General features: G+C 47.0%; 1 protein-coding gene across 1 annotated transcript in view; it reads right to left on the reverse strand.

Annotated features, from left to right (window-relative positions):
• The window catches only part of trim44 (tripartite motif containing 44), a 54657-nt gene that overhangs the window by 34659 nt on the left and 6791 nt on the right, over window positions 1-13207 (reverse strand). Inside the window, exons 4-5 of the mRNA XM_080539193.1 lie at window positions 13053-13130; window positions 3343-3621 (exon numbers count right to left, since the gene is read on the reverse strand). Of these exons, the coding sequence (XP_080395319.1) occupies window positions 3343-3621; window positions 13053-13130 (357 nt within the window). The remainder of the gene's footprint in view (window positions 1-3342; window positions 3622-13052; window positions 13131-13207) is intronic.

The following is a 13207-nucleotide window of genomic DNA, read 5'->3' on the forward strand; positions in this document are numbered from 1 at the left end:
GTGTGTGTGCGTGTGTGTGTGTGCGTGTGTGGGCGTGTGTGCGTGTATGTGCGTGTGTGCGTGTGTGGGCGTGTGTATGTAATTATGCGAACATAATTCATGTGTGCCAAGAGTGAGTGATGGTATGCAAGTATGAGAACCTAACCTTGGCTGGGGCTGGTATGCGAAAAAAAGAAGGTACAGTTTATCTAGCCGGTGGGTGCGCATGTGAGCGGAACTGGCAACCTGCCAAAGGACAAACATAGTCACACATAAGCCCCCTAAGGCCCCGCAGTGCAGAAACATGCTTACTGTACATCTTAAAAAACCTACCACAACAAGTTTACGCTATCATCGTTTACTCAAGCTACTTCCCCAACCAACAAAAAGTGCCTGGAGCAGAGTAGCTACATTTCTCACTGAACTTCTTCCCCTATAAAGATAGATATGGCCTTGGCTTCCTACTCTAACATCTATGTTAAGCATGGCTGTAAGGCACAGGAGGAGGAGGAGGAGGAGGGGGTTAACTGCTGGGGCTGGGTCTGGGGTTGGGGCTGGGGCTGGTAGCTACATTTCTCACTGAACTTCTTTCCCTATAAAGATAGATATGGCCTGGGTTCTGTGGGAAAACAATTCTTTAAACCAACAACAATGTGACAATGATTACTTAAAACTGTTTGAAGGGCAAGAATGGAAGACACCATACTCTCATGTGATAGACAGAGGTTTTACGATTACTGATAAGCAGAATGTTTACAAGGAGGGGGACATACCGCTTCTCCTCCCTCTGTGACAGCTTTCACCAACATTTGACCTTCCTATGGCCAACTCCAGGACAAACTGCTCACGTGATGTTGTAAACCTCAAGAACCCAGAGTACTTACTCCTTACGCTCCAACAATTGTTATCTGCTAAATGTCCCCAAAGTTCGCACTGAATTCGGCAAGCACTTCCTTCATGCACTTTGCACCCACTGCCTGGAATTCACTACAGAGCACTCTGAACCTGAAGGAACTCATTTCTCTTGGAACATTTAAAAACCTTGTGAGTAACTTGGAATCAGCCTCATACCGTTCTTGCTCCTGCTTTATATGAAAGTCCCATTATTTCACTATTATTGCTCTGATCAGATTGTATTTTGTCTATTTTTGTTGTTGTTGATTTGGTGTTGTTTTATTGTGTAATTCTGCATTGTTTGTTTTAACTGTCGAAACTCAACGTTTTAAGCTGCTGTCTTGGCCAGGCTTCCCTCGGAAAAGAGATAATTGTGTCTCAATGGGACCGACCTGGTTAAATAAAGGCTAAATTTAAAAAACGTATCAACAGGGACCGCCTTGTTGAGCTTTTGTGATGAGACCCGCCTATTTTGTTAGCCGGACAATCGCTCCTTCTTGCGAGAACTAAATAAATACTCTGAATGATTTGATAAGTCTCAGTCTCCTGGTTACAAAGTTTAGTTATTCTGTTGTATTTGATCGGACAGCTTCCTATCTATGTTAAGCATGAATGTCATTGAAAAAGAAGAGAACGCACACCGCAGAAAACTTGGACGAGGTGCTGGCGACGGCGCAGAATGCTAAAGGATAAAGTAGAAGCCACACACTCTCGTTCCAGATGCAAAAAGTGTGTGTGTTTATTGACAACAGTTTCGGCCAGAAGCCTTAAGACTTGACAAAGGCTTCTGGCCGAAACTTGTGAGCTTAGAATTATAAGGTTCTATCTCTGTTTAGGGTAGTTCAGAGATAATGAGCAGTGTTTCCCCTACCATTGCCTTGAACGGAACCACCCGCCCCCCTTAGAAAGAGGAATTATTACGGATGTAAACACCAAACATCTGACAAGCAGGCTAAAATATCTGCGTTTTTTAAACGCACCCAACCCGAATCTGGCGAGTGGCAAGCCCATAGGCTCGTTGGTAACATTAGTCCGCCAGTAGTCTCGCATAGTCAAACCTATCTCCACACTTCGCGCTGTGCCAGCGCTGGAGAATAATACAAGATTGTGCGCGAGACGAGTGTGTGCCCGAGACGCGAGAGAGTTTTTGCCGGGTGAGACGTCTACAGATGAAAGTAAGCTGAGTTGAAACGTTAGCAAATATACTTGCTGAGTGTTCTGACAGAGAACGTTGGTTCAAATTGGTCGTTATTATTGTGACTAGAAAGTGCGTGACTATAATTCCATGGTGTAAAATAGTAAAAGAACTAGCAAGCTAGCTAGCTAGCTAGCTCAGAGGTGATGAGATGAGCTAGTCTGCTGCACACATGCCAGCTAAAGAGCTAACTGGAGGCACTTTATTATTTTAGTTAAAGTAGATATACTATCTTTCTTATTCTGCTAGAATTGGGCTTCATGGTAATACCATAATGGCATATTTACAGTACATGGACAGTGGATTGAAGCATTGGAAATGTCTGTTTATATAGTTGGACATATGCTTTTTTCAGGTGAGAGTAAAGTCAAAATGACATTATCTGACTGCATTGCCCACAGCAATCCAAAAGCTATTATAATTATGTTATGAATTGATATGGATCAATGTATACCTCTTATTAGATTAGAAATACTCTGGTTGTTATGTTCGCCTTTTGGTTGACAGCAAAAGAGGGAGAGGAGGATAGAGAGATAGAGAGGGAGAGAAGGAGAGAGAGCAGGATGGTGCACCAGAGAGAGAGAGCGCAAGAACCAGGTGAGAAAGTGGACAGGTAGTCAAGACCACATAAGTAAGTAGCCTTGAGAACCGATGGTTCTGGAGCCTAACGGCCCATAGGGCAGGAGCCTATCTCCTGTTTCCGTAGCGTGAGGCGGCTTGATGTACAAGTACACCCCCTGGACATGACGCTGGTATGTCGCAGGGTCCATGCCACCCCAATTCCAATTCAATGCCAATTCCAATTCCACGGTCCATGCCACCCCCCCAAGGCAGCAACCCTAGGGGAAACACTGATGAGCGTCAAAGTTTTTACATTCCATTATGTCTTGTGAGATGGAATCTTTGTATTTTATTAATTACTAACTAAAAAAAACACCACACAGGCATTAATAAACACCTAATGAATCAGATTATGTAAAAAAACTCAATTTTGACCAAAAATGGAGATCCTTATAATTCTAACGTCACGAACTGTTGTCAATAATAAATACACACTTTTTGCATCTGGAACGAGAGTGTGCGGCTTCTACTTTATCCTTAAGCATGGCTGTAAGGCACAGGAGGAGGAGGGGGGGCAGCTACATTTCTCACTGAACTTCTTCCCTATAAAGATAGATATGGCCTGAGCTTCCTCTCTAACATCTCTGTTAAGCATGGCTGTAAGGCACAGGAGGAGGAGGAGGAGGGGGAGGGGGGGGGGGGGGGGGGCTCACCGCTGGTCTGGGTCTGGGGTTCTGGAGGTTGGGGCCTAGGGGTTCTCCGAGCTGCTCCGCCTGGTCCAGCTGGCCCAGCTGCTCCGTGATGCAGGCCATCTCCTCCTGCAGGCGCTCCGTGTGGACGGTGATCTCGGCGATCTTCTCGGCGGCCGCGGCGGTGAGGAAGGCCTCCTTCAGGTCCACCAGGTGGAGGGTCCGCTTCTCCTCCAGACGCACCAGCCTGTGGAGCTCGTCGAACTGACTGTTGACGTACGCCTCCAACTCCTCTGTGGACATCTATGGAGAGGGAGGCGGGGGGGGAGAAGGGAGGACAGAGGAGAATGTAAGGGTGTGTGAGAGAGAGAGAGAGAGAGAGAGAGAGAGAGAGAGAGAGAGAGAGAGAGAGAGAGAGAGAGAGAGAGGAGAGGGAGAGGGGAGGACAGAGGAGAACGCAAGAGTGTGTGAGAGAGAGAGAGATAGAGCGAGAGAGAGGAGAGGGAGAAGGGAGGACAGAGGAGTATGCAAGGGTGTGAGAGAGAGAGAGGGAGAGAGATAGAGAGAGAGAGAGGAGAGGTAGAAGGGAGGACAGAGGAGAACACGAGAGTGTGTGAGAGAGGGAGAGAGGGAGAGAGGGAGTAGGAGAAGGGTGAAAGGGGTGGGGGGGATGAGCAGAAGAATAAAAGAGAGATGGTGAAGGAGAAGGACAAAGTGAGAGAGTATAAGTCAGTTAAGTGAAGAGGCACTTTGCCGTCATTTAAATTGAACTTGAGTGAAACTACCTTTGTGGCAGATGAATCATTCATACATAAACCGAGAAGACAGAGATGGAGGACATAAATGGAGACAAAAAAAAAAAGATATGACACAATAAAAAACCTCAGGATGTCAGGATAAAACAATAGAGGTCACAGAGAGACAGAGAGAGATAGAGAGAGAGTGAGAGAGCGAGAGAGCGAGAAAGAGAGAGGCAGAGAGAGAAAGAGAGAGAGAAAGAGAGAGAGAGAGAGAAAAAAGAGAGAGAGGGAGAGAGAGATAGAGAGAGCGAGAGAGAGAGAGGGAAAAAAGAGAGAGAGAGAGAGAAAGAGAGAGAGAAAGAGAGAAGGAGAGAGAGAGAGAGAGACAGAAAGAGAGCGAGGGAGAGATGAGGAGAAAAAAAAGTGCCAGGTCTCAAACTCATCAATTTCTTTTATTTTTTTTCTTATTTTTTAACAGCATCTCTCTGAGTGCTGCTATTTTAATGACTTTCCTCCGTGCCATGTCTCGGCAGCGCGGTACAGTGCAGCAGGCCTCTCGGAGGGCTCTCCTCCATGGCATCCAGTTGGACAGATAGAGACCTCAGAGGCTCTCTGTACCATGGCGAGCCATCTGTTTGGCTTTCAGGGCAATTGAACTGCTTACTGGGATTCTCTTTTAATCCATTTCCCCTCTACCCCGCGAGGCTGTCTTTAGCTACGACTCATTAGAATACGACACTCTGCCGAGTAGCCCCCCCCCCCGCGCAGAGTAGCCCCCCCGTGCTGAGACGAGCGCCGCCTCCGAAGCAAGTGCCAAGGTGGCGAGATACCAACAACCCCCCCCTCCCGCCCCCCAGATCCCAGATCTGTAGTCATCATGCCACTACCTACCAGGCCCTCCCCTCCCTCAGTGCCCCAGAAGAGAAGCTGCTGGCATCAACTCCTGTACCAGACGTTCACATCGCCGACGGCCTTGAGGTCCAAAGGGGTTGTCAGGTGTGTTTCTTCCGTTTCTCGCACAGGCGACAAGAGTCTCTTATATTACCCCATTAACCCAACAAGAGAGAGGTAAAAAATAATGTATTGACTTTCTGTGGATGTCAGAGGGGGGGTGGGGGGTCAGGACATGCCCATTACTCATAAGCCGCTTTTCGACAGCATTGCCGGTGCGTGCCAAAGCTTACTAGCGTTCGGGGCTTTAGCGCTTCGAGCCTAGTGTTTGCCCAATTTCCACAGTCGGGCTTTCTAATCCCACTCTGTATGACTCGGTTTACTTTTTTTACTGTTTTTACTTTCGGCAGTTCGTATGGTGGCGACCTATGGAGGACACTAGCGACACTGCAAATTATCCGGATCCGTATCTTGAACACGTTATGACAATTGTACCTATTCTATTAGATTGCGTAGCTACAGCGAGCTAACTTGGATTATGCTTGCCACGCACCAAGTTTTGCTAGCTAAGCCAACTAAAGCACTTGGATGATCGCTCTAAACCGCGCACCTAGCCCTGTTCGGCCTCATGAGGACAAAGAGGATAGAAGAGACTAAACAGAACTTTGAGTAAGCCCAGGAGCGTCTGTGGAAAAGCAATTGTTCTAGGTAGGCAGGGTGTAAGCCTACGGAAAGCCGGCTATTGGGATTCATTAGTGAACCAACTCGAACGGCGAATTGGAAGGCACATAGTGATTTTTTACTTCTCGGAAAGTTTTATCTTCTCAAACTGTTTCAGCCTACACAAATGTCTGTGATGGAAAAAACAAAAAAACACTCATTGTCTCATCTCACTTCCCCGTCCGTCCTCCAGGCACCCCCCCATCCAGCCTGCTTGTGTGCCCACGACCCCTGCAGCAGATAGGGGGCAAGCTCCCGTCTCAGCCCTGCCTTGTTTGTGGAGCAGGTACCTCTGCTCTTGGACCTCTCTCTCTCTGGGACGGTTGTTGCTCTGCTGAGTGTCTGTCCTGATAGTGAGGGGGGGGGGGGGGGGGGGGGGGGGGGGAGGCAGCCATGCGTGCTAATCTTCACTTACAACACCGGGGCAGGATGAGGCCCTCTGACTGGGGCCTCCGGATAGTCTAGTGAGGACAGGGCTCAACGAGGGCAGGGAGAGGGAGGGAGGAAGGGAGGAAGGGAGGAAGGGAGGGAGGGTGGGAGGGTATAGGGCATGCAAGAGCATACAGCCAGGTTTTCTGCCTCTGAAAGAGAGGCATTAAAAGAGAGAGAGAGAGAGAGCGATGGGGGAGGGGGGGTGATAAACAGAGAAAACAGAGAAGAGAATGGTCGAAGTGGAATGAGGGAAAGTAGTGATCGGAGTATACTAAATATAGCTAGCTTCTTTGAAATTCAGTGCACATGACTGCAAATGTCTAGTCATTCAAAGGGAATTAACGACACACAGCGGACCCCTTTGAGTTCGGGCTATCTACAAGGTGGTGCCACCCATTAGTGTGATTGATAAAGAATGCAAACCCCAGACACCGGGACTCCTGGGACTCAAATAGATCAAAGCCAGAAACAACAAACCGCCCCCAAAATGCCACTTTCCATCAACAGGGAATAAGGACACCGTCAGCAGGCAAAACTGCCAATAAACAACTTTGAAACAGTTCAAGTCGGTACACCGAACTTCCTGGTTGCCAAGTCCGCTCCAACGCCAACTAAGGTCCTGCTGTTCCATGATCCAGTCACGGGCAAACGGTCTAATGTGCTCAGAAGGCTCTGCGGCATTAATGGAACATTAGGAGCAAAATGGCCCTGAACTGTCCGTCTCTTTCCCCCTCTGGCCATAATGGCCCGGTTCCAAATGAACACTTTCCTCCCAAAGAGATCCAAATGTCAGTCAATCTGTACTCTCGATTATTCCTTACTGGCGTCGTTTCTGGGCCAATAATCAGATTTCTCCCAAATGACCCACTACTAACTCAACACAGTCAAAAGAAGAAGGAAGTGACACGTTTAATTTACTTTGACGAAATCTTTTTTTGAAATCCAGTCAATGTAAAAGGGGGGGGGGGGGGGGGGGAGCGGGAGATAGGGCCCCAGGTTTCATAATGGCATGGGGTTTCAATGCCCTGTGCCTTTCATAGACTGTGAAGGAACATCAGCTAAGTAAGCTCCTGGGTAAATGATACATAAGGTAATTAAATTAAAATGCTGTGAAAGGAGGGAGCGAGGGGAGAGGGCGAGAGAAGGAACGGAGGGAGACAGGGGGAGAAATAACCCAGCAGCTTAGTCTTTTCATGCATTTCCGTGCCTTTTTCCCTGGCCTGCCTATATGACAGCTTTAATGTGTCTACTGCTCTTGTAGATTTTATGAAGCAGGGAAAATGGATAGAGCTTGATGGTGTATGTGTTTGTGTGTGTGTGTGTGTGTGTGAGTGTGTGTGTGGGTGGGTGTGTGTGTGTTTGTGTGTGTGTGTGTGTGTGTGAGTGTGTGTGTGGGTGGGTGTGTGTGTGTGTGTGTTTGTGTGTGTGTGTGTGTGAGTGTGTGTGTGGGTGGGTGGGTGGGTGGGTGTGTTGCGAGGCACTTCTGATATTCTTCTCTGAAGCTGCAGCCAGCAACACTGCCGGCACTGTGCCACTGACAACATTATGCAGAAGAGGGAGAGTAAATAAAACATGATAGGGAAGTAAATATGCTGACTACCTGCTGCCCTGGTCTGAACCCCCTGCCTCACGCGCTGGCTCTGCCTCTCTGTGTGTTCAGTGAAGGGGGGAGATCAACAGACAGACAGACGAACAGCTAGACCCCCCATGTTATAATAACCCTCTCTCAGCTCTAGCTCTCTGTGTGTACTGACCGACCGACCGACCGACCGACCGACAGACAGACTGACTGACAGAACAGACGAACAGCTAGACCCCCCCCGTGTTATAATAACCCTCTCTCAGCTCTAGCTGTCTGTGTGTTCAGTGAAGGGATAGATAAACAGACAGACAGACAGGACAGACAGAGACAGACGAACAGCTAGACCCCCCCATGTTATAATAACCCTCTCTCAGCCATTAATGACGGACGGACGGACTGACTGACTGACTGACTGACTGACTGACTGACAGACAGACGAACAGCTAGACCCCCCGTGTTATAATAACCCTCTCTCAGCTCTAGCTCTCTGTGCGTACAGTGAAGGGGTAGATAAACAGACAGACAGACAGACTGACAGACTGACAGACAGACAAACAGCTAGACCCCCCCGTGTTATAATAACCCTCTCTCAGCCATTAATGACGGACTGACTGACTGACAGACAAACAGCTAGACCCCCCCCGTGTTATAATAACCCTCTCTCAGCCATTAATATGGATGGAGTTTCAGCATCCCTGTATTTTATGTATCATTTTCCCCATTCCCCTCCGGAGCAGGGACATATGAGCTCAGAGAAGTGAAGATTAAAATCCCCATACCTGAGGCACAGAACATAATTAAGCTGGGGAGATTTAATAAGTAAACACCAGCTAGGGGTTAAACCTTTTCATGCTCACACACGTGCACACACACACCCGCCTGCACACACACCCGCCCGCACGCACGCACAAACACCCGCCTGCACGCACACACGCACGCCACGCATGCCACGCACGCAGGCAGGCACGCACGCACACAGACATACTTAAATGATCTTAAGACTCTTCAAATCTCTCCTTCACACACACACACACGCACTCATTCCTCGCCAGCAGTCACTGTAGCCACCACGGCTACAAGTTATGCATAATAAGATGTGCCAAGAAGGTGACATTTGAGAGTGTCAGAGCCGGAGAGGACACACTGACAAATCCATAGTGGTTTCTGACAGCGTCCCCCTCCCCTCCCCTCCCCTCCCCTCCCTCCCTGTGAGTGAAAAGGAAAGTGCTTTCTCTCAAACATGCTACACCTCTTTAATAACGGAGACACAAAAGGTCCGGGAAGGCTTCGGGGCAGCGTTGATATTTCAGTATGATAATGTGCGTCCGCTAAGGCCCGGGTATTACCTTTCATGGGGCATTCAAATTAACCCTGTACATTATGCCGCTCCATCGCGGATTCGCGGGTCACCTCTCTGAGGGTTCGGAGGAGTTACGCTCCGAATATCCGTGTCCCAGTCCTCTCGCATGAGGCAGAAACACACAGTTATGTAACGCCAGAACAGACCCAGGGTGTGCGGGGAGAGTGGCTGGAGGCCAGGTGCTACCGCTGTCGATGGTAACCGAATGAGGCCCTGGCTACTTAGCTCTGACCCCAGCCTCTCAGTCCTCTGCAGCTCCCAGCTCCCTGATGTCATCTGTGGTGTACTGTAGTGTTCCCATAGTGGGTGTTTTCAGTAGCAGTGTGTAGCCACTAACCAGTCCATTTGGGACGGAATTAAAGCCATCCTTTACAAGGTCGACCATGGGACGAAAACAACAAAAACAAAAACTCTACTGGATGTTACTGTGTGTTTTAAATTGGTCTACTGGCAATTTTTGATAGGGAGAACAACTTGTTTTTTAACTGACATTCTTGTTTTCTAGAGAAACCAACAGCCCTGGAAGGATCTGTGGTATTGTATTTTATCGTGTTCGGTTTCCAATGAATAAAAGCCCTGGCGAATGAAGAACTCAATGTACTTTGAATTACACTGTCATTTTCTGTGTAGGTTCCCTAAGGTCAGCTGAGACTAACCAGCTAATCGTTCCAAGAGTGAAAACGGAAAAACACGGTGCAGCAGCCTTCAATCACGCTGCTGCACGCTCCTGGAAAAAACTCCCTGAAGAAATCAAAACCGTAAAATATTGAAATCTAAGCGAAAAACCTTCATTGCAGCAGTTATGATTAAACACAAACACTTCAATCAATGTATTTTTTCCATGAACTATTGCCTTATTAAACTTTTTATCTATTTTACTTTATATTTGCTTTTATTAATTTTCTTACTATGCTCCTCTTGCTGTATTTTTAAATAATGTATATAAAGCACTCTGAATGGCCCCTATTGTATGACATGTGCTATACAAATAAACTTGCCTTGCCTTGCCTTGCCTAGGGCTAAACTCAAGGACTACAATCAAGGACTGGTTCAAAACTACACTGCCTCAAAGAAATGAAGGGAACACTCCAAGGATGTGCCTCCCCAGGCCATCACTGACACGCCAAACCGGTCATGCTGGATGATGTTGCAGGCAGCGTAACGTTCGCCACGGCGTCTCCAGACTCTGTCACGTCTGTCACACGTGCTCAGTGTGAACCTGCTCTCATCTGGGAAGAGAATGGGGGTGCACATTGGCGAACCTGCCGATTCTGGTGTTCTCTGGCAAATGCCAATCGAGCTGCATGACAGTTTGGTCAGAAACATGCACAGGAGTAGCCCGCTGGAGGTCATTTTGTAGGGCTCTGGCAGTGCTCCTCCTGTTCCTCCTCGCACAAAGGAGCAGATACCGGTCCTGCTGCTGGGTTGTTACCCTTCTACGGCCCTGTCCAGCTCTCCTCGTGTAATGGCCTGTCTCCCGGTATCTCCTCTACGCTCTCGAGGCGATGCAGCAAACCGTCTTGCGACAGCACGTATAGATGTGTCATCCTGGAGGAGATGGACTACATTTGCGACCTGTATGAGCTGCATGTACCGCCTCATGTTACCAGTAGTGACAAGGGCACTAGCAAAATGCAAAACTAGAGAAATATCAGTGAGGAAGGATAAGGAGAGAGAAATGGTCTGTGGCCACAAAACCATTTCCTTTTTGGGGGTTGTCTTGTTGTTGCCTCTCCTGTCTACCTGTCACTTTCATTTGGACCAAAGCAGGTGAAATTGATTAACAATCGTTTACGCTTCCTAACTGGACAGATCGATATCCCAGAAGTTTCATTGACTTGGTGTTATACTGTGATGATTAAGTGTTCCCTTAATCTTTGTGAGCAGTGTATATTCTATTAGACCTAAACCTCAGCTGGAGTTGTGCATCAAGGGAGTGGCGATTGAGCAAATTTAAAAAGTTGAACTCCTAGGAGTAACATTGGATGGTCCAGTTATCATGGTCACAAAAGTTATTTTGACAAAGTGATGGGGAGAGGTATGTCTGTTATCAGAGGATGTTTTTGAGTGGCCTGGGGTGGTCCAGTGGTCTAGCACCGCGGTCTAACAGTGCACACATTATGCCCATGTCGGCATAGGTTCGAATCCGGCCCATGCCCTTCTGACATGCCCTCTCTCCATTCTTCTCCTTACTTTCCTGTCTGTAGCGAAGCTGCTGCTAGCTCAAAACAGCAGCATCTCTCGCCCTTAAGTGTTTAACTTTGAGTTAAAAAATGGTTTATATCTTTGCACTCGATCAAATTTCAGGCCCCTTCTTTCATGACTTTTCCTAGATATGTACGTTCTACCACCCAGTATCCTTACATCTTAAAAATCACATCAGGATAAGCTAGTATAAAGCTATTTAGCATTTTTTCAGGCTAATTTACAAGCCGGCCAACTAGTAGTCATTGTGTGTAAATAGCAGCTTCCTATTGTAGAGACTATGGTCCTTTGACCCCCGAGGTGGCTCTTATAGTAGGTAGAAAAGGCACGGCTGTTGTCTAGTGTTAAGTGCACACACAGAACTTACACTATATCAATATCCTGTCTGAGGATAAAGGAGAAATTGACTACTACTACTCTGTAATCTGTATACCCCACAAGACACGCCACTCTGGGCTTCTTCATGAATAGTGTGTAAAAAATGTATTTTGTTGTGTTTTATTATAATAATAATGCAGATCAATATTCATATAAAAAATGATATCTTATTTAGATATCTAGACTTCAAGATCCTTCTGCTTGTTTATAAAGCTCCAGGCACATTTCTGGCACAGCACCAGAATATCTGAAACACCATTTGCTAGCATATCAGCCCAATAGAGCTCTCAGGTCTTCTGACGCTGGCTTTCTCTGTGTACCACATGTACAAAAGAAGAGATTTGGTGAGGCTGCATTCTCATTTTATGCACCTAAATTGTGGATTGCACTTCCAGTTTATATTAGGGATGCAACCTCAACAAATATGTTCAAGTCAAGACTAAAAAAAAACATATTTTTAATATTGCAGTTAAATGAAAACAATATTAAATTATGATTATAGAATGATTGGAGCACTTTGAGCTGCAACGTTTGCAGGAAAAGCGCTATACAAATAAACAGTTATTGTTATTATTATTATTTGATGTTGTTTTTGTATGTTTATGTTGTTGTTGTATATAACTGTTCTGTCTATAGTTCCCCGCTGGTGGAGTGAGCTGCCCACGGCTGTCAGAACTGCAGAGTCCTTCCCCATCTTCCGTCGGAGACTGAAGACCCATCTCTTCAGGCTACACCTTAACTGCTCCTCCTGAGACATCTACTACCTCCCAGCACTGCGTCTCCTGAGACACCTGCTTTTCCCTCTACTGTGTCTCCTAAGACTTCTACTGCCCCCTTGTACTGTTTCTCCAGTGTCTAGAAAACAAAACAAAAAGTTTTTTCTTCTTCTACCACGACGACTGCCAATGGCCCCTGGCCTGAGCTAGATTACTCTTCCTGCTACAACTGGTGAATTGATGATTCACTTGCTTAGTCAAATGTACCGATTGTAATGTCGCTTTGGAATAAGGCGTCTGCTAAATGCCAAAAATGTAAACGTAAAGGAAGAGTTGGGCAGCAGCTAATGGAGGTCCTGATGAGCAAATAAACAAACGAAAAGACGACAGTGCTGCTGTATTTGAATCAAGTACAGGACACACAGAAGGCTTAGAAGGTGGTGATGTCACACACACCCAACCCTGAACTTCGAGTGACTGGAACTGAATGAACGTACGGTACTTAATTGGACCCTGTGTGCACTCTTCCTCGCATTGTATGCTTTTTTAAAATCCTTTTTTAACATAATCTCACTCTAATCCCTTTTAATCGAATTCTAGACAGATGTGTGTCGGCTACGGAACTCAAGGTTGCGCGGCACGGAAATAATGAGAATGAATGAATGCAACGCATAGTGTTGTATTGTAATGCTTCAGCGGTAGCGGCTCACCTCAGGGTGGGTCCACTTGGTCTTGATCTTGTCGGCCATCTGCTGTGTGCAACCCAGCAGGTCGTACCCGTCTCTGCTCTGCGGGCGGGAACAAGAACATACATAATCACACACTGGTGAATATATGATACTTTCCTGAATGGCAACTAACCTGA

Source organism: Nansenia antarctica (assembly GCF_963989245.1).
Source record: "Nansenia antarctica genome assembly, chromosome: 9".
Classification (NCBI taxonomy): domain Eukaryota; kingdom Metazoa; phylum Chordata; class Actinopteri; order Argentiniformes; family Microstomatidae; genus Nansenia; species Nansenia antarctica.